Below are 20444 nucleotides of genomic sequence, written 5' to 3'. Positions count from 1 at the left end.
CTTACAGTTATTAACCTAATATTATTACTAAGTTATTTATATATATAATGCATAAAACATGGTAAAACTATACTGAAGGATAACAGTAATGACATTTCAAAATAATTTCATACTTATAATTAAATAATAAAGAAATTAAATAATTGCGATAATATATCGCAGTGAACAATTAAATCTGCCATATTAAAGGTTTAAATGAATGAATGAATAATTATTGTTAAAATTAATAATTAATACATTAATAATGTCATTGTATAATTGATATCTATTTTTTGATATAGTAGTAAATTAGTAGTAAATTACAGTAATTCAATTTTATTTGTAAAAAATATTAACAAGGTAAAAAAAAATAGCAATCGACAGTAAACTAATAAAATGCTGTGAATTTTTTTAATGAATACTTCAATGGAAAAAAATATTATTTACTGCATAATAAAACGTATGACATCTTAATTTAAATTCCGTAAAGTGTAAACTTTTATTATTATTATTACTTTTTATTAAGAACTAATAAGATGAGAGAGAGAGAGAGAGAGAGAGAGAGAGAGAGAGAGAGAGAGAGAGAGAGAGTCAGTCAGTCAGTCAGTCAGTCAGTCAGTCAGTCCCAGTGGATGTGTGATGAAGGTGTAGACTGGGCGGAGTCTCCACACACGTCCATCACGGCGCTGTGCATGCTGGGCAGCTCCCGGTCAGGTAGAGTCGCTGGTGTGGGGTGTGAATGATGTCCACACCTGTTTACAACACTTTGCTTATGCTGTTTTATCCACCGCGCGTAGAGGAGATGGAGACGTGAGGACCCCGTGGGGGCGTTGGAGCTGCGGTTCGTGCTTAGCGCCGTGTGGAGCGGCTGTCCCCTCCAGACGCGTCGCCATCACTTGTTCGGTGTGTGTGGGTGTGAGAGGGAGTTTTTGGCAGGTAACTCCATGTCCACTGTCCTCTCCAGCCGCATGGATTAAACCCTTTCCCCTCGCCTGACTGCAGTCCTTAACGGAGAAACAGAGAAGTACGAAGCTAACTTCAGCTCGGGGGAGCCGAGTCGAGTCGAGTGGAGCCGAGTGGAGTCGAGTCGGGTCGAGTCTGTTAGTCTGAGCGCTTGTTGTTCTCCGGCTGTCTTTAATCTGGTTGTAGGTCGAGGTGACTGACGAGTGTGGTTTTCAGCTAAACTGACCGTTTGCTCGTCGTCATGGTCAGTCTGTCTGCTCTGTCTGCAGTTTCTGTTGTGTTAGAGCCTCGTCTGTTCACACTGGTCTGTTCCGGCTGCCCTGAGGCCGAGAGAGGGAGCCTATTTTAAGCTGCTGCGCTGAGCGATAGACGATTTATCTACCTCCCATAGATCAGGAAAGTGTCGTCTGATGGCTGTCAGAGGTGTGTTTACAGCCGTGAGAGCACAGTGTACTCAATTCACACAAGCTTTACTCATCGTAAACGTTCATCCCCGTGTTTATTATTCAGTTATTATTAACTATTAACTGGGGATTATTGGTGACAGGTTGACTTAGCTAGCATATCTTGTGGAGTCCCACAGGACTCTATTTTAGGACCTATTGAGCTGATGGTAATTATGACTGTAATGTAGTCTAATGGGATAAGTACTTAAACTAAATTTATTCAAATTTGTCTTGTAAACATGTGGACAAGATCAAACTTTGATGAAACTCAATGTAACCAAAACTAGTTACTGTTCACTGGGTACTTTCAAGACTAGCTGGTTGCTAGTTCAGTTATTTCAGTAAAATAAAAAAAAATAACAAAAATGGCTCCAAACCTTACAGAGGAATGAAAAACCTTCAGTGGATGTTATAATGTTTCATTTCTTTAAGTCATTTTGGAGCTTTTAGTATAAATTCATTACTGATGAGTGGCATTTACACCATGTCCTGCTATGGAAATGACTGATCTTTTTAAATAATAAAAAAATATATATATATATTACCTTAATACAGCTGATCTCATTGTATAACAACCATAAATGAGAACTGACAGACTGCAGAAATCACTTGGAGGTGGTACCACAGAAACCTCCCCATGCTTTGGTTCCAGGAACAGTGTGTGTCGTGAATGACCATTTATAGAGACAGGTGTGTGTGTGTGTGCAGTGGGTTATTGAGACATTAAACATGACTTTTGAGGTTTTCTGTCAAAACTTCAACAGCATGCAACAGCATGACACACCAGTTCATTACGCTGTCAGATGTGTCTACAGAAAGCCCCAAAACACTGTTTTCCGAGTCCTTCATTCAGAGACTGTAAACATGTTTTTAAAAAACATTGTGGTGACAGGTGAGCTTATTTCTGAGGCATTTTCTTTGAAATGTCTCACACATCTACAAACACTGTAAAACATTATTCAGTTTAGAGACCCTTTCCCTGCCTTACCACTGTTCTGATTTAAAAAAGCCTTCTCTGCAGTGTTGATAACATCTCATCTCTGAGGATGAAATGAAAGTGGAGAAAATGAGGTCATGTCTGGTCATTGTGTTTTAAAGACTCAGATAGTGGGTTTCAGGATTGGGTTTGTTTTAGGACGCTTCTGTTGCTCTTTGAGGGGTTAAACTGCATTACCATTTTCATGTATTTTTTTATATAGCTGGTTATCAGTATTGGTGGTGGAAACCCTGAAGAAGTAATTAAATGTTTATGGATGTTAAATATTTACATCTGTATGCTATTTTTGCAGATGTGCTCAGAGGTTTGTATATACCCACTTATCATGAATATGAATATCATGCCAATATTATGCCTTCAGTGACTTCTGTAACTGACCTTTTTTCCAGGCAGAATAAGTGTACAAAATCTTTAATAGAAAAGAAAAGCTTTCTAAAAATCAACACATGGTCAATATTTAACATTTAAGGTAAAATATATCTAATATCCACACCGTGCACCTAATATTTGGTCAGTTGTCCCTTTGACCAGATGTCTAGCAAAACTGGCAGAATGCCGGTACCGGCTTAATACTGTCCATGACAAGTGTATGTAAAGTTTCAAGCACAATTGTATGTATGAGAAAAATCTGATATCAGCACCAGCCCACAAAATCAGCACCGGCCCACAACTGTCAGTGCACCCCTTTCCATTGCATCCATAATTTACATGTTTTATTAAATAGCACAGAGTGGCTGTTTTTGAATGAAATGATTGCTAGAGCATTGCATTGCATTGCAAGAGCAGTGTTGTACTGAGTAGAACCGTCTATAATTAATTGGTTAATTGGGCAAAGGAAAAATGCATAACTGCAGTGTACCACTTTCACTCAACATAATGGCAAGTCATTAAACCATAATGTAGTTCATGTCTTTATCTGGAGGATTTTGTGTCAGATATTACTGGCCTGCTCTTTGTTGTGCTGATTATAGCTTGATTTTTGTATGCTTCCCCCTTCTGACACGTTTAAGAAGAAACTCTCCTTTTTATGTTGTCTTTTATTAAACACAGAATCAGATTCAGACCAAGCTCTTAATTTTGTTTCTAGACGGCAAAACGTCTAGAGATTCAAGGCCTTTTGTTTGTGCTTTTTTTTTTATCATGCTTTGTTGCTTTAAAGATTGTTCAGATCTTTTTTTTGTGCATTATTTGTACTAAATAAATAAATATAATTAAGAAATACATAAAGGAACAAGGAAAATCAAATCATTAGTAACTATGTTGAACAGTAGTATATACTTCATTACTGAATTCTGTTTTTCCATGAGATCTAGCTTCACACACCCCTAGTGTATTGCAGACTGAGCAACACATTCATTATGCTGTAGTTAAGAGATTAGGGCAGAAAAACATGTAAAATGTGATTAATATAAATGCTATTTTCCTTTGAGGAAAACATGAGGACACCCCCTCATTTATTACTACTTCAAATGCCATCAAATGCCTGTCTTATTTAATCCTCAGGCATTCATTTTGTTCTTGATTGTTGAAGTAAGTGGGATCACCAAGGCCAGATCCAAAGAGCTCTCTGAGGCCTTCAGAAAGAAGGTTGTAGATGCATATGAGTCTGGGAATATGCAGTAACTTCTATAAACGAATGGGGAGCGAGTAACTACTGTTAAATGCTAAGAAACGATACCAGGAGTTCTTAGGGTACATGATTATCCATGGAATGGCAGATGTCATTTTCCTTTACTTTCAGGGCTTTTCACTGTAGGAGCCATGCTATCAGCGGAGGAGATCTTATGCAGCACGCGGCAGGTGATCGCGGGGCTGGAGGCTCTGCGGGCAGAGAACCGCACGCTGCTGGACAGCCTGCAGGAACAGCTACAGAGCCGGCCGGCCAGTGAGAGCGGCAGCTTGGAGCAGGAGAAGACTGGCATTGTCTTACACTCTCTGGAGAAGATTGAGCTGGGCCTGGGTGAAGCACAGGTACATTCTATATATATAATTATATATTTAGGTTTTTTTTTCACTCAACTAATTAACTGAGTTGCTGAAAAGTTCCCCTTTTCAGTTGTAGTTTAGACATCATTGAATTTGTGTGAATTAGATTGTGGCCCAACCATTTTCAACCATTTGTTGTCTTTACTTCCTTCAATCTTCAGATGATGATGGCTCTATCAGCACACCTGGGCTCGCTGGAGGCAGAGAAGCAGAAGCTGCGTGCTCAGGTCCGGAGGCTGTGCCAGGAGAACCAGTGGTTGAGGGACGAGCTGTCTGCAGCCCAGCAGAAGCTACAGGAGCGAGAGCAGGAAGTGGTGACATTGGAAGAGCAAAACAGACACCTGCAGTTCATGAGCAGCATCCGCAAATACGACCAGGACGAGCCTCCACTGGTGAGCGTTGGTATTGTAACAAACAGCCCAAACGTGCAGTCTTCTCTGTTGGCATTGTTCTTAGTTACTTGGTAATAAATTGAAGTCATTGAATGGAATAGACCCTTGTTTAAGAACATAGGAAGGTCGAGCTTGGATTTTAATTATAATTTCTCTGTCAAACAGGAGGACAAAGACAGTTCTTCAGTCAAGGAGTCTCTTGATGACCTCTTTCCCACTGATGAAGAGGAGCAAACACAAAGCAAGTTTCTCAAAGCAATAATTGTACTCTACCCCACAATATTCAGAACCTAGCAACATCCGATTTTTTACACAAGTCCTATAAGTAGATAAAGAGAACCTAATCAAAGAAATGAGACAAACATATTAGACTTGGTCATTTATTTATTGAGAAAAATTATCCAGTGATAAAGATCTGTGAGTGGCAGAAGTATGTAAATCTTTTGGATAAGCAGGTAATTTGAAGGTGAGAGTCATTAGGATAACAGTCTGGTGTGATCGGGCACCCTGTTTTATTTACAGTACAGAGATATGGAGAGTAAAGTCTGATCTTCACAACACATATTTGAGGAAGTGTACCATGGCATGAAAAAAAAATGATTGTGTGTTGTGAAGATCAGGCTTTTTTAGATCCCTGTTCTTTAATATAAAACACTGGTCAAATAAAAGTCATCTGCTAGTGTAGCATAATTGAACAGAGAAACCAAGGGTGCTGTTGTACCCACCCAGAGAGATTGAGGCCAGTTAAGCTCTTTGAGATTCCTGACCATGGATGGCTGTGGCATCTCCAGGGATCAAACCTGCAGTCTTCTGATAATAGGGCCAATCCTTAGACAGCTGCTCCACTCAGGAGCTCTTGTGGAAAACTTTCTGAAACATTGTTAAAATATTTTTATTTAGTTTGGACAACACATAAGTCTGTTGTCCTAGTTGCCTTAATTATACCTAGTTCAGGTAAGCTGGTTCACTGGGCTTTTTCACGTTAACACTGATCTTTGTATCCTCACAGTATCTCAGCCCCATAGCAGTGCTGTAGCAGCAGCCCAGCAGGGAGGCTATGAGATACCCGCCAGGCTGAGAACCCTCCACAACCTGGTTATCCAGTACGCCTCTCAGGGCCGCTATGAGGTGGCCGTTCCACTCTGCAAACAAGCGCTGGAGGACCTGGAGAAGTCTTCTGGACACAGCCACCCAGACGTGGCCACCATGCTCAACATCCTGGCACTTGTATACAGGTGAAGACAGGAGCATTGTCAATATATGGTGTTTGCTCTTATTAGATGTCACTTCATTTAATTTGTTGTCCTCCACAGGGACCAGAACAAATACAAAGAAGCTGCCAGCCTCCTGAATGATGCACTAGCAATACGCGAGAAGACTCTTGGCTTGGACCACCCAGCAGTATGTGTCTGTTTCTCCTGGGTATTGTAGAAAATGTGATATGATGAATCAGAGTTGCATTTGTCTGCTTTTTAAATGTCATTGTTCATGTTTGTACAGGTGGCAGCTACTCTGAATAACCTGGCTGTGCTCTATGGCAAACGAGGGAAATATAAAGAGGCAGAGCCACTATGCAAGAGAGCACTGGAGATCAGGGAAAAGGTATGGTTGTCCACAGCTGTGCACAAATGCTTTCACCTGAAGGTGGTAAATTAATTGCATCAATTGAGCAGCAAAACATACACAAGTAACAGAACAGCAGAAAGTAGAATTTCACGTTGGAGATGATTCTATGGGCTTTTAAAAACTGTTTAAGCACAATAAAATTAAAATGCTGTTTATCTGTGAAATCTTGTTTGTATGATGTTACTGTTCCCCTCCAAAACAAATACCTCTGCTTGTTTCTACAGGTGCTGGGGACAGACCACCCTGATGTGGCCAAGCAGCTTAATAACCTGGCTCTACTGTGCCAGAACCAGGGCAAGTACCAGGAGGTGGAGGAGTACTATGAGAGAGCACTGCACATTTACCAGAGTCGCCTAGGTCCAGATGACGCCAATGTCGCCAAGACCAAAAATAACCTGGTGAGAGCTTTTTGGATCTTAATTTGGAGGTGTTAGTCGCATGCAAGACTTTTAATAACACAATTTCCACTGTTTATGTTTGGGGGGGTTATGTCTCCTATTTGGGGTGTTTGAGGAGAGGAATGTGCAATATGTTAATAATGATTATCTTGTACGTGTTTGCTTATCAGGCCTCATGCTACCTCAAGCAGGGGAAGTACAGACAAGCTGAAGCTCTGTATAAAGAGATCCTGACTCGTGCTCATGAGAAGGAGTTTGGATCAGTGGAAGGTTAGTTTTGTTATCACTGTGCACTATAGACAGAACCCCTTAATTTTACACCTAAGGTCAAAGATAGATTTATGTTTTAAGAGGCAAAACGATCCCTGACATAATTTCAATGTCCTTTTAACAGTCAATTAAGGTCATTATTTATTTTTAAGAGGCACAAATCACTGACCCCCCTCCATTAATCACAAATATTGGTGATAGATTTCTGATATTTGTATTTTTATTTTAGAGAACTGTAATTAAATTTACATTCATATGATTTTTAAAAGGGGAAAAGCAATTTTAAGCCTTTAATCAGGCCTTGATTATACTTTTATTACACAATTTCTCCATTTCTCTTCTTTCTTTCTGTCTCACTTCCTCTTCTCCATTTAATTTCCTCTTCTTCACCGGTCACCAAATTCATAAAAATGTGTTCTACACCTCTTCTTCCATAAAAAAAAGTTCCATTCCAAAAAAAAAGTCATAAGACTTCCATCATGCATAATTTTAACAGACCTAAAACATGTCCCACTTTACCTAAAACAGCTAAAGTGGAAAAACAGATGATGTTCCAGAGCCTGACGTTCCAGATATTAGCCATATTAAATAGTTTTAACATAGAGATGTTTGATATAACTTGATTATACAGCTTTCATGAGGGTTCCCTTTGCCCTTGCTTTATGTCTGAACTATTCTGAGGTGTTTTTCTATCTCTCACTAATACACAGAAGACAAACATCACACCTTACTGTTAGCTAGCCAGCTAAGATATAACCAGTTAGTGTATTCTAACAGTTAGCCAGCAAGCTATCATTAGCACATAGCTAACAGCCAGTGTTATCTTAAGTTGTTTATGAAGGCTGACTGATTTACTAAACCTTGCCCTGCACATTTCAGTGGGGTTCCTGCTTTAACACACCCACTGCAACTCTAAAAGGACTTGTTCATTAACTGATCCGTTGAATCAGGTGTGTTGTGAAAAGGGGAAAGTAATGAATGTGCAGGGCAGGGTGCCTCCAGTACCAGGCTTGAGAAATACTGTGCTAAATGTCTGCTTGTTATTGTTAATGTTGACTGGGAAGTAATATAGCTATATTGCTAATAATAAGAGATCTTACCAATATATATTTTTGAGCTAGTGTTTACAAACCACTTGAACAAAAATCACATCATGCTTATGAGCTCTGGAGTCGTAAGTAGGAAATTTGAGTAGGACCTAAGGATTGTCTACATTTTACAACCCCACCATCATCCATTGCTTGGTTTAATGTACTGGTATCTTTTAGCATGACTTACTTTTTCTTGCCTAGAGTATGACTTTGTTTACTGTCAATCACTGAGCACCACCATAAAATATAAAATGTGGTGATTTAATAAAACACATCAAAAAGATGAGTCCTTAAAATGAAAACAAGTTTTAAGGTGGAGGTTCACTTTCAGCTAAATTAAGGCATATTAAAGGCATATTCTTCCTTTAACTTAAAATTAAGATGCATTTTTAAGTGCTTTTAATTAAAAATAATTATATGGTTTCAGTAATTATAATGACTAGTTGAGGTTTGCATGTTTGCATGTTAGTGGTGGGAACTCATCTTTTATGTGTTGTGTGTTTATAACAGGCCAAAGTCAACTGGCAAATGCGAGTTGTCACATCTTAATAAACATGCTTTATTTGGTGCAAATTTTTCTATATTATTACATATTACTATAATTTGCCTTTCAGGAGATGGTCGACCAGTCTGGGTGCACCCAGAAGAGGGAAGCTCTAGACAGGTATGTTCAACACTATGTTGATTCCTCTGCAACTCTTTTAAGGCACATGTGGATTATGCCAAACTATGCCAAACTCTGTCTTCTCTCTGCGGGTGCAGGACAGTCTGGGTAGTCTAAAGCGCAGTGGATCTTTCACAAAGCTTCGGGAGTCTATAAGGCGGAGCAGTGAGAAGCTGGTCAGGAAGCTGAAAGGAGTGGGAACACCAGAAACAGCCCCTCGCACTCCTGGGTAATTGAGTGCTTCATTATGCTTATTTATTGGGCATACAGGTTTTACTGGCCCCGTCATGTATTCATTATATGCAAGTTCTAGGGGTGGGGAATTGAAGGAGGGGAGAAGATGGAAACGTAACCCCCTGGCCCCTGGAGGAGTTACTCTAGATCTTAACAAAGCAGTCTTTTATTTAGCTTACGGTGATTTCTTTGTGACAGAATGAAAAGGGCAAATTCCCTCAATGTGCTGAACGTGGGCGTGAGGGAGAGTCAAGAGACTGCAAAGGTAAGCACTGCTGTTCCTTTTGTAGCCCTATGAAAAGTAATATTTTCAGGAACTTTTGATATCTTCAATCTGTATATTTCCACTGCCTAGTAAAAGGTATTTCAGTCTCTTATGATCTGTAGGTAAGTCCAGTCTGTGTTTAGCTAGCCTGAGAAGACAAAGTAATTTTACATTTCCCTAATCGTGGTTTCCTCTTCCAGAATCTCAACAGGCTGACTGATAGTCGTGGCCTCAGCTCCAGTACACAGAGTCTGGCCCGACGGAGCTCTTTGAGTGGAGATGGCTAGCCTTCCTTATCAGTCTTCACTGCACCACCAGGTTCTTTGAAGAGTACCTGCTCTAGTCTACATCTGGACCATGTTTAAAAGCAAAGAGGCATCATGCTTCCTTTATTTTGTTTTATCCTTACTGCTGGTTTTGGTTGTCAGAATGAAACCTGACTAGACCCACTTGAACTGCAGATAACTACGGGACCTTTTCACACAGATCTCCCTTTTTAGAGCTAATGAACTGCACTGGTACCTCACTGTTCTGGAGTCAGTTCTCTCTTTCTGATCCTAAAAGGCTGTTGCACTATAAAGTCTTAACTTATTACAACCAGCTAGGATCTGATATTTCCTTTGCGCTTAGTTGTTACTGGTTAGCTATAGAACAAAGAGTAAGCGATTGCACTAGTTATTTCTATATTGTGAAAACTACAGACTACATTCCAAAATGTGTATAATGATATTGTAAAACTGAGATGTAGCTCTCTACTTGTGCCTGTGAAGTAAGGGACTTCATTTTTCATTTTCATATGTGTATTTTAATATAGTTTGGTGACTTAGTGTCCTCTATTTAATTCTTAAGTCTGACTCCTGTGTATCCTGAAAGTCAGGGTATGATTCTTTGTGTATAAAAATTCTAGAAAGATCTAGAAATACTGGAACATAATGTAAAGTTACTTCAAGCTAGCTTTGCCAGGAGGTACACTTATCTTAACTGTACCTACAGAACCACATGATTTACATTCTACATTTGAATCTGTTTAAGATACTGAATAGTGTACAGATGCACTACATTAAAGTTGAAGTACCAAATAAAACTCTACTGTCTGTCCTTCACAGTAGCCTACTGTGTGGATTGTAAGCAGAGAGGCCTCAATTTTGCCTCACCAAACACAGTGACAAGTGTGGTTGTGCGCCCTCTACAGAGCAAGATGCATTTTGGCTTTTCTTTACACAAGCGGTTGATAGGCTATATGAGGTTAAATGTGTACAGCTGAGTAACAGGTAGCCGAAGTCAAAATATTATCACAGTTACATTTTATTTCTGGATCAGTTACTTTGTAGAAGGAATATTAGCATAACTTAAAATTGTACATACAATATTTAGGCTTTTTATGTCAGTGAACACCTATGTTTTTCAGGTTTTGACATGAGAATGAGACTCTGGCAGTTGTTCTTTACGTTGTGTCAATATATGAGGATGATAGAAAATAGGCCGGACCAATAGAAAATCTTCCAAAATTACTTGGAATCAAATCTTATAATATTGATATCTTGAGTTTCTTTCCTTCTAGTGTAATGTTGCCATTTTGCAGATACAGGACTTTTGTGACAGCAACAATATGCTAAAGTGTCTAACATGACTAATATCTGACAAAATGAGTACATCATTAAATAATATCAACATTGGATTTGTAGAAATAAGTATTTATTCCTCCTTTTGTGATTTTAGATGAACATACAACTTATTTAAAAAAAAAAATGTACAGGTTTATAGGTTCAACCTATCAGCATGTTTTGCATCTCCATGAACAGCATTAGGCCTGTTGAGCAATTTGAGAGATTTTCTGAAGCATTTCCTCTGACTGCAGCTGTTCCAGGGTCAGCAAGGATAGACCCAGCTGATCCTCCTGTAAAGGAAAGAGAATTTAAGAAACTAGGGTGACATTTGAGGGGCCACGAAGACTTAAATTCCAGCATTTAAATACTCCAGCATGTCAAACTTTAAATAATAAGGAAAAGAAACTATTTACAGATGTTTGAACAGGGTGAAGAGGGGTGCTGGCCTTACCCGTCTGAACGGCTGGGCCATCTGCCTCAGGAAATGCTTGGCCAGCTGCACTGTCTCATCAATTGTCAGGTTCAGGCTGCCGTCCGAGATGTGCTCCTGAATCCAGCGGGGCAGCTTCCCTCGCTTGTCTGCTCGGGCGTAACGCTAAGGGCAGAAACCAGGGCATTTACATAGTCAATATAACGTGTTCTAAATCAACCAGACAGGTGAAATAACAGAAACAGGCTTACTTTGTCAGCGAAGATCATGAGGCCGTAGTCTGTTTTGCCTCGGATGGCCCTGCCTACGCACTGTGCCGCATGACGCATTGCATCAAAGGTTAGGAAGTCGTTCTCTCTAATCTGAAACTGGTCTCGGAGATACTCTAGCCGAGCCTGATTGGGCCAGGGGGGAAAAAAAGGGACAGGTGCATTTGTAACTGGTTTATGCATTTTGTGAGTGAGGCTTGAAATTGGGATATAATACTAAAGGAGAACAAACCTTGAGTATCCGGCTCTGAGTATACACGTAAGGCACTCCAAACATAATCACAGCTCGGCCAAAGTGATGAACTAGTGATTAAAATGTTTACAAATTGCATTTTTAACTTTGAAGAGCAGGCAAAGCAGATGTTACACTGTATATCTGTTCACTGTAAATGTAAAAAGAATACTCACCAAAGTCAATTCCTTCAGACACTTTTCCTCTTGCAACAGAAAGCAAGATTGCACCTCTGCCATTTTCACAGGCCTGGCATTTAAGGGCATTAAAATGAGTATTACAACTAGTAAAACATCATAAAGCACTAGATTTGTAAGACCACACATTACTAAAGGACAATGGTTCCTCACCTCCTGGTATTTCTCCAGAGCCATGCTGGTCTCTGCTGCATCCGGTGTCTCGATAAAGATAAGCTTGTTCCTCTGAATGTTTTCCAGAATTCCCTACAAGCGCCAAAGAGTAAAACACAGGCTGCTTAAAATGAAGACATACCAGTTTGACCCATTTGAGAACTATGGAAACCAGTACATTAATCACAAGGAAAGTTAGTTTGTTTTGTTTTTTTAATATATATACATACCTGCTCATACCAGGACGCTACAATGTTTTCCATGTAAACATAACTTGTGAAAAATGCTACAATTCCATCCGGTACAATGGCTGACATTTCCAGAAGTAGGTTTCCATAGTTGCGGATCACAGCTGTGGATCACAGCACATTATGCATTACACAACAACCAGGTTTATTAAAGCATGGACAGTCGAAAATGACATATCAATATTTAACCACCTTAAAGCTTACCAAAATCTTCTCTGGTCTCAAATTTGGAGCTCATTGCCACTTGGTCATTCCCCCTACCTACAATCTGAGAAAATGGAGAAAAAAAAATAGATTCCATAAAAGGATTTAGTGAAGATCCTTTACAAAATTTTCACTGTGAAGATCCTTTAATTCGACAAGACACTTACAAGAGGGCAAAGGCAGGTGCGTGCCAGCGTCATGGTGAAGGAAGACATGGTGACGGGGCGGAAATCAAGGATCCGAGGATAAATGTCCAGTGGAGAGAGAGTCTAGCAGGAGGAACAGAACACCACTTTACACACAAATCCAGCAAGTAAACCATACATGATTTACATAAAACAGCACGGCATATCTTATCACACAGATTTGTATATCCTAGAACTTGATAATGGCTGATAATCATTTGCTTAAATTATACAAAGAATCACCTCATGTGGATATTTACATTTACATTTAAGGCATTTAGCAGACACTCTTATCCAGAGCGACTTACAAAAGTGCTTCAGCTAGTCTGAATAGGCTAAAAAATTAAACAAATACCTCTGATATAGCAGTGACTAATATTTATACTGAATATATTGGAATCTCTAAGGTCACAAGAAACACAAAAGGTGGTCAAAGGGAAAATGGGATTATGGGAAATTAGCTACATGAGTAAACTCTTCTATTTGTTTATTGTAGAAAGTTTGTCCAACACAGATGGCATGAGCCACACAGACAGTGGATCATAATCCCAGGATTAGAAAACGAGCCATACGTAATCTAATCATTACACATAAGAAGGAGGGGTGGGGAGAGAAGTGAAGCGGGTGGTACTTTGGGAGGCAATTTACCCCGGAGGTGATGACAACTGACTGGAACCGCTCAAACACTGGTTTTATGGCGATGGAGGGATCCATACAGCTGGAGAACACACAGATGGGCAAAGAAATAAAAAGAGAGTGCATTAGTATCTGAAATACAGTGACTGAGGGCAAAACAAGCATAATGACCACAAAAACATATTCCCGTCGCACTCACCTGAAGTGAAGCACAGGATTGGCTATTGTTGGTGTTTTGTCTTCAAAAGGCTCAATAATAATAGTGAAGCCTAAAAGAGAGGACATTGCTTTGTGGGGTTTTTTTGTTTTGTTTTATACAAAAACAAAAGTTTTGACTGCTGTTTTTTTTTTTGGAATCACAAGAGAACAACGTCTTTACCTTTGCTGTAGGTGCTGACAAGTGTTGCAAAATGGGAGATTAGCGTAATAGCAGAGAAGTCAGCGATGTCTGCAATCTCCAGAGTTCTCAGTAATGAGCGAAGCCTCTCTGCACAGAATCTATTGGGAAGGAAAAGCAGAGCTTAGGTAATTCGATAGGAGACACTTGAGGAGAAAGCTATAAAAGCTTAAAATGTATATTGTATTAATAGACTTATGGACTATAAAGTTATATGAATGTCTCAGACACAATAGGACAGAGGCAGAGGTTTGACCCACCTTAGGGGCTTGCGGTCAATGCACACCTTCTCATAGATGTCTTTGAGGAACTGAGGAGAGCTCTCCTGCACAACATGGTGGATACGCAGACGCGCCTTCAGATACTCCAGGAAGCGCTTCAGGAAGCCCACAAAGTGCTCTGCTGTGCGGATGCTGCCCGGAACAGCCTCTGCAGGGACAGAGACAAACATAAAAGCATTGCATTTTAATGGAAGGCCAATTTTTTGAACACTTCATTATAAATAAATAAATACATAAATACATACAACAGACCTTGGAGTATTTCATCTGGTAGCACTGGGTTGGACAAGTAGATGTCAGTTTCTCGGGCAACATTGGCTTCTTTGAGTCCCTCCACTAGCCTCCTGTACTCCTCACGGAGTTTCGCAGCATCTGTTTCCTTTATCCTTTAACAGGAGAACAAAGCAGTTCATATTATTTACAAAAAGTACCACCCTGCAGAATTTAGCACCTGATCCAGACAATGAAGGTCTTCAGGGGGATCCAAGTATTGGAGCCAGGTGTGTTGAATCTGAATTCCCCAGAGAGTTTGATCTCTCTTTGATCTTTCTTGCTCCACAGTTCAAAATAAAACAACTCAATCTATTATAAAACGTATCTGCCAGCCTCACCTCTGTATAGTATTCTGAAGAGTGTCCACATTGGTCTGGCAGCGGTCCAGCGTCCTCCTGGTGATGTTGACACTCATTGAGTCAATGCACACATTGTCTGCGAGATGAAAAATCACACAATTATCAATGCCCATCCGTGTGGAGCGAGCTGGTACAGAGCAGCTTCCTTGAGGGTCCTTACCGATGTTGTGGGCTTCATCAAATACAACAACAGATTTCTTCGCAAGCTCTTTTGAGACAAGATCTGCAATCTTTGGGTCCAGGAGGTAATGGTAACTGTAAACCACTATGTTAGCATGGAGAATCTGAATGAAAAAGCAAAAGCAGAGCAGTGACCAATGGGTTTTGTTTCCACTTTGGGATACATGTCTATTTTCTGGTGAAAATTAAGTGATAAAGTTCTTTAGTGGATTAAGGAAGACAACTTTGGAAGGTATACCTCCAACAAATAATATATTACTCTTTGAGAACAACCAGAGGTGGAAAGCAACTAGTTTCCAGTATATTTTCTCCTGTTTAAAGTGTGTTTTCCTGTAGTGGTACGTTTTAAGTATAATATGATTTTACTGCTGAGGGACATATCTGTAATCAGATGATCATAAAAAAAGAAGAGACCACACAAGGATTATTCTCATTACTCTGATTGTGAAATTTGTATCTTGGATTCTGTGCAACATAATAACTGGAATACATTTTATGCATGTATAAAATTATAGAATTCATATACATATACTGTATCTGTCAGAGATATACTCTGATATTTTAGTTAAGGTTCCCATGAAAACACAGAAGTACCAGAGCGCCTGTATACCCGCCGATTTTGTCACATAACACCAAAACTGTGGTGCAAACTAACAAATGAAATCAGTGTGGCTCCTGCACGACCTAAGTTTAGCACTGTTCGGTGATTTCTTTATGTTCAAACACATCTAATTTTACTCATTTGTTAATTACAAGGTTTAGTGGGTGAAATCCCCAAACTGTACTGAACTGCAGGCCTCAAAGACCAGACTTCCACACCTCTGTTGCAAGACACTAAAAATACCTATAACTTATTTAATTTTCCCCATTAGCACACATCTTAAAAAAAACATCATGAAAATACGTACAGAGTAGCGTGCTAGGTAGTATGGGCACCAGCCTTTCCTGCGTCCAAAGTCTTTAAGATCATCTAGGTTGTAAATTCCAGAAGGAATTGGCACCTGCCTGCCCACTGCATCAAACTCCTGCACAGAGTGAAATAATAATATTAAAAATTCTGAACAAAACTGAGGGAAAAATGTTAGTAGCATAAAAAATACGAAACACTCTACAGCATGCTTCAGTTTACCTCATAGAAACGACAGACAGGTTGACTGGGATTACTGTGACGCTGGGCTCGAATGTATGATGCTGTCAGACTGTGACATTTTCCATCCACCTCTTTTCCGAAGCGCAGAGAACTCACCTGTAAGCAGAGGCGACTTTGATCAATCTCGACTAAACAACACAATCAATAATTAAGGCGGTAGTATTATGCAAAATTGATTTTGCTCAGGGGCTCCCCCTACAGGTAAGATGCAGTAAAGACAAATCATGCTTTTGGGCACACATAAAATTTACAAGCTGAGAAATACAGTGAAAGAATCGTGTGGACAGTAATGTAACATTACAGGTTTTTACACAAATATGACAAGTTTCACAGCATTACGCAGTTCTTATGAGCACTGTCCCGCCTGCTTCACCTAGTTCACATAATTACCGAGCCCAGAGAGGCAATGACGGAGACACTATTCTCCCCGTCACAGGTCAATGGAGCATCCACATGATTGTAAAGCTGCTATTTTAAGGTGAAATTCTACTTAATGCTGCTTTAAGTCTTCAATGAAAATCCTTTCCATTATAGGATTAAAAAGGCTTTAAACAGCCCTAAGAGTTAAAGACTCACAGTTGACACAAATTTAACTGCACTTTCTAACCAGTCACAGAAGGCAGACAGGGGAACACCTACTTCAGGATGAACGCACAGATTCTTCCTTGAAGACAGCGCCAGTGCAAGGAAGTTGTTTTTCTCCCCCGTTTCCTTGGCATAAAAGTCCATCAGTTTCCTCAGTTCCTCGACCACCTAAGAGACAGAAAAACAGCTTTTAAAATCTAGGCAGAGTAAAAGCGCTACACACTCAGCGCATACAGTCTCTCATTAATGTATGAACACCTTCTTTAGTGTGCAGTTTCCCACCTTCTCAATCTCAGGCACAGTTCGAGAGCAGTAGATCAACTTGGTCACCTCGAGAGGGTAGGCCTGCAGATAGAGTTTAAAAGAACTTGCTTACTTAATTGTCAAGCAAAACTAGCTCACTTTGTTTATTTCTTCATAAACCACTTCCTAGAAAGTACCATAGAGCCTCACCCTCTGATATGCAACAATCAGGGAGAGAAGAGAGATGGTCTTTCCAGTCCCTGAGGGCATCTCCAGAACTCCATGACCCTGAGGACAGACAGCAGAGCAGGTCAACTCTGTACAATGTAGAATAAATCAGAGGAGGGTCGAGTAGCCTAAACATACACTTACATACATTTAATCCTAATACTAAGGGTGAAGAAAAAAGATGGATGTTGGGGCACCAGGTTAATTGTAATTTACCACCTTCACTAGCTGAAATATAAACAGGCAGTTTCAGGCAGAGATAAATGTTTTTGCAGATGGCTCATGTTAAAATGAGCACAATAAAACTAAAACTAAACTAAAAACTAATTCTAAAAATGTGCTTTAATTAAAAGGATCTCAAGCTGCAGAAAAAGTGACATTCAGAATAAACCCTTTGCATTGCCCTCCATTGCTTCTCCTGTAAAGTTGCCACTTTGGAAACAGCAACGATTTTCTGAAATTAGACTAGCTACATAATAAAAAAGCAAAAGGTAGAGTAATCAAAAGGTAGGTGGGCAGTGGTGGCTCAGCGGTTAGAGCGCCGGGATATCGATAACAGGGTTGTGGGTTCGATTCCCGGGCTTGGCAAGCTGCCACTGTTGGGCCCTTGAGCAAGGCCCTTTACCCTCTCTGCTCCCCGGGCGCTGGAGTTGGCTGTGTGTGTGTGTGTGTGTACTCACTGCCCCTAACACATGTGTGTGTGTGAGTGTGTGTTCACTACCAGATGGGTTAAATGCGGAGGACACATTTCGCTGTACAGTGTACACTGTGCAGTGACAAATACCTGCACCTTTACCTTTACCTTTAATGGTAGATTGATTGCAAGCATTCTTGAGTACACATATTATGAACTATAAACAGAAATATTCAAATCCATCATAAATGTCTTTAGCTAACTGTGTGTAATTCAGTAAATGTGATGAACTACTAGCACTACCTCCCTAAGATGATAGCATAGCTATCTAACGTGCTGGAAACAACACCTTTCATTAGACATCACCTACCTTGGCGTCCAGTGTCCTCTTAAGCTCCAGCATGTAAGAGTACTGTTCTGGATAAATGTAGTCATAAGGGAAATAGACTAACAGCCCATCGATATTCAACCTGGTGGGAGAGCAACACCACAAACACACCCATTTAAAACAGAAGCAGGTCATTTCGGGGGGAATATATTCATATTAAAGCTGCAAGCTCTCAGACACCTCTTTGTATCCCGTTAGTTAGAGAACAGCTCTAAGGTTTTCGTCACTCACTTCATTTTGCTGGTGACAAAACGCCGTGGCTCTCTGGTAGCACTACCTCCCCTAACGTGGAAGCCTCACCCTATCGGCGGCTCAAAACAACATTAAAATAATATCTAGATCATTTCCCAACAACTCGCAGCCATGTAAACTAACAGTTCCCAGCGGGGCACGCTGTCGCGTCTAAAATGCGTACGCGTAGTGCTGCGATTGTGATTGGCTGAACTGCTGTTAGCGCTTCATAAACAACACTTTGATTGGACAATGTATGTGTCAATCAAAACACAACCTAAGTAAACCCCGCCTTCTCACTGACACTGTCCGATCTGAATACCAGAATAAAAGTTCGACCACAGAAAATAAAAGTGAGTTTAAAAAAATGAAAATCTTATTTTCTCTCAGATAAATCATCTGAAATTCACCGTATATTTATTGCTTTGCTTTGAATGTGATGTTTTAGGCTACTTGATGTATTTTTTTCAAGGAGAACTTGATCCCTGCTCTGTGTATTTATTTCTCAATCTTTTCTCGTTTTTTAGCTTTTCTCTTTTATAGGTATGTATATATACTTTTTTCAAGTAGTTGATTGTCGTGGTATTATTGTACAACCCCGAACTGAATTAAATGTAACTCCACACAACACATTAGAATGACCTTATTGGTTAAGTACACTTGTATGTATGAGGAATTTGTAGATAAATTGATGCACATGTAATTGCAGTACATTGGAAATGATACATCTGATCCAGATTTGACATGCTTACTGTCCCAAACAGATACACTGCTAGGCTCCAATCAGATCTTACAAGCATCTAAAAATAGTTGATGATAAAAACACAAAGTGTTCCAGTGGGGTCTTTTTTTAAAAATGTTAAAATGACAGGCTGTAATGCAGTAAGGTTGGATCCCTGCATGCCAGCACTTATTCAACCAGCCATCATTTTACAACAGCTGGCACACAAATCGGCATATCTTAAAGCAGCAGGCACACCAACCAGTAAATTCTACAACAGCCGGCACACCAACTGCCACATCTTAACACAGCTGGAACACCAACCGGAACATCTTAAAGCAGCAGGCACATTGTAGAACATCTGGCACAACAGCTGGCACACAAACCGGCACATGTTAAAGCAGCAGGCACACCAACCAGTAAATTCTACAACAGCCGGCACACCAACTGCCACATCTTAACACAGTTGGAACACCAACCGGAACATCTTAAAGCAGCAGGCACATTGTAGAACATCTGGCACAACAGCTGGCACACAAACCGGCACATGTTAAAGCAGCAGGCACACCAACCAGCAAATCCTACAACAGCAGGCACACCAACTGGCACATTTTACAGCAGCTGGCACACCAACTGCCACATCTTAAATTTGTTCAACTTGAAGGCTATTTAAAAATAGAAATATTATGTTGTGTTGAGTAATTGAAAATAAACTATGGGTAATCTTTTCTTTCTAGTCTTGTTTTAACTGGTATGGAAATATGAGTATTTAGGAGGTACAGTATGTAAGGACAAGCCAAAAAAAAAAGATTTTAGTTCAGAATCATTTTTTATCAGCATTACATTTAAACTTGTGGAGCTTGTATTACATAAGAGACAGAAAGTAATGACAAAACCTGACCAGCAAAGTCAGAAAGCATTACAGTGAATCAGGAAGAGTCTGGTTAGGAAAAGTAAATATTTATTAGTCTTCAGATTTATTCCTCCCACATCAGTGCAGATCAGCTGTTTATGCTAACTGTCTATTCTAACTGCTTGTTTGTTTGTTTCATTTTGGTTTACTTGCAGCTCAGCTCTGTGCATAAATTCCTCTAAATCAAACGTTGTATCTCAATTTTTGCTGTTGAAGATAATATGAATCTTTGGAGAGTGAGCTGCTTTCATGGGGGTTAAATTTGCAGCTCATTTTGGGTTCAGTGTCTATAAATAGAATTAAATCGTTCTATTTGGAAAATGCACTAAAAACACACCCCACCCCCGTCTAGGTGTTCTGAGCATAAAGAGTGGAAGAGTTTTTCCTTG

General features: G+C 39.9%; 2 protein-coding genes across 5 annotated transcripts; one reads left to right on the top strand and one right to left on the bottom strand.

The window, feature by feature from the left end:
* The first annotated feature begins 644 nt into the window (after positions 1-644).
* klc3 (kinesin light chain 3) lies at positions 645-10927 on the top strand. Of its 3 annotated transcripts, none has more exons than XM_072692047.1 (13): positions 645-693; positions 4127-4356; positions 4533-4763; positions 4929-5004; positions 5773-5998; positions 6077-6164; positions 6264-6365; positions 6614-6787; positions 6958-7057; positions 8763-8812; positions 8911-9041; positions 9245-9311; positions 9512-10927. In XM_072692047.1, exons 1-13 carry the CDS (start codon positions 672-674, stop codon positions 9596-9598), a joined length of 1584 nt encoding a protein of 527 aa, XP_072548148.1. In that variant the 5' UTR covers positions 645-671; the 3' UTR covers positions 9599-10927. The 3 variants fall into 3 exon arrangements, with proteins under 3 accessions (XP_072548148.1, XP_072548151.1, XP_072548149.1); XM_072692050.1 differs by having other exon boundaries at positions 647-882; XM_072692048.1 differs by having other exon boundaries at positions 647-915.
* ercc2 (excision repair cross-complementation group 2) lies at positions 10627-18571 on the bottom strand. Of its 2 annotated transcripts, none has more exons than XM_072692045.1 (23): positions 18422-18571; positions 18173-18272; positions 17151-17228; positions 16956-17042; positions 16752-16865; positions 16092-16208; positions 15871-15987; positions 14943-15066; positions 14762-14858; positions 14403-14536; positions 14130-14298; positions 13852-13970; positions 13672-13741; positions 13485-13554; positions 12819-12920; positions 12652-12715; positions 12430-12551; positions 12200-12292; positions 12026-12098; positions 11850-11920; positions 11600-11743; positions 11370-11513; positions 10627-11208 (listed from the first exon to the last, which is right to left on the bottom strand). In XM_072692045.1, the coding sequence occupies exons 1-23, from the start codon at positions 18424-18426 to the stop codon at positions 11116-11118; spliced, it is 2307 nt and encodes a 768-aa protein (XP_072548146.1). In that variant the 5' UTR covers positions 18427-18571; the 3' UTR covers positions 10627-11115. The 2 variants fall into 2 exon arrangements, with proteins under 2 accessions (XP_072548146.1, XP_072548147.1); XM_072692046.1 differs by having other exon boundaries at positions 16980-17042.
* Between the last annotated feature and the right edge of the window lie 1873 nt (positions 18572-20444).

The sequence above is a fragment of the Salminus brasiliensis genome, chromosome 11 (assembly GCF_030463535.1).
Source record: "Salminus brasiliensis chromosome 11, fSalBra1.hap2, whole genome shotgun sequence".
Taxonomy (NCBI): Eukaryota; Metazoa; Chordata; class Actinopteri; order Characiformes; family Bryconidae; genus Salminus; species Salminus brasiliensis.
Note: the sequence above shows the minus strand (reverse complement) of the source record. Positions and strands in the feature narration are given on the sequence as shown.

Excerpts from the sequence above, each read along its gene's own strand:
- ercc2 (XM_072692045.1), bottom strand. Across the intron at positions 14,859-14,942 it reads TGATGAAGCCCACAACATCG|ACAATGTGTGCATTGACTCA; the intron begins GTAAGGACCCTC and ends TTCATCTCGCAG. Across the intron at positions 13,971-14,129 it reads ATTGACCGCAAGCCCCTAAG|ATTCTGTGCAGAGAGGCTTC; the intron begins GTGGGTCAAACC and ends CCTTCCCAATAG.
- klc3 (XM_072692047.1), top strand. The coding sequence starts at position 672 with ATGCTGGGCAGCTCCCGGTCAG. Across the intron at positions 5,999-6,076 it reads ATCCTGGCACTTGTATACAG|GGACCAGAACAAATACAAAG; the intron begins GTGAAGACAGGA and ends TGTCCTCCACAG. Across the intron at positions 6,788-6,957 it reads CCAAGACCAAAAATAACCTG|GCCTCATGCTACCTCAAGCA; the intron begins GTGAGAGCTTTT and ends TTTGCTTATCAG.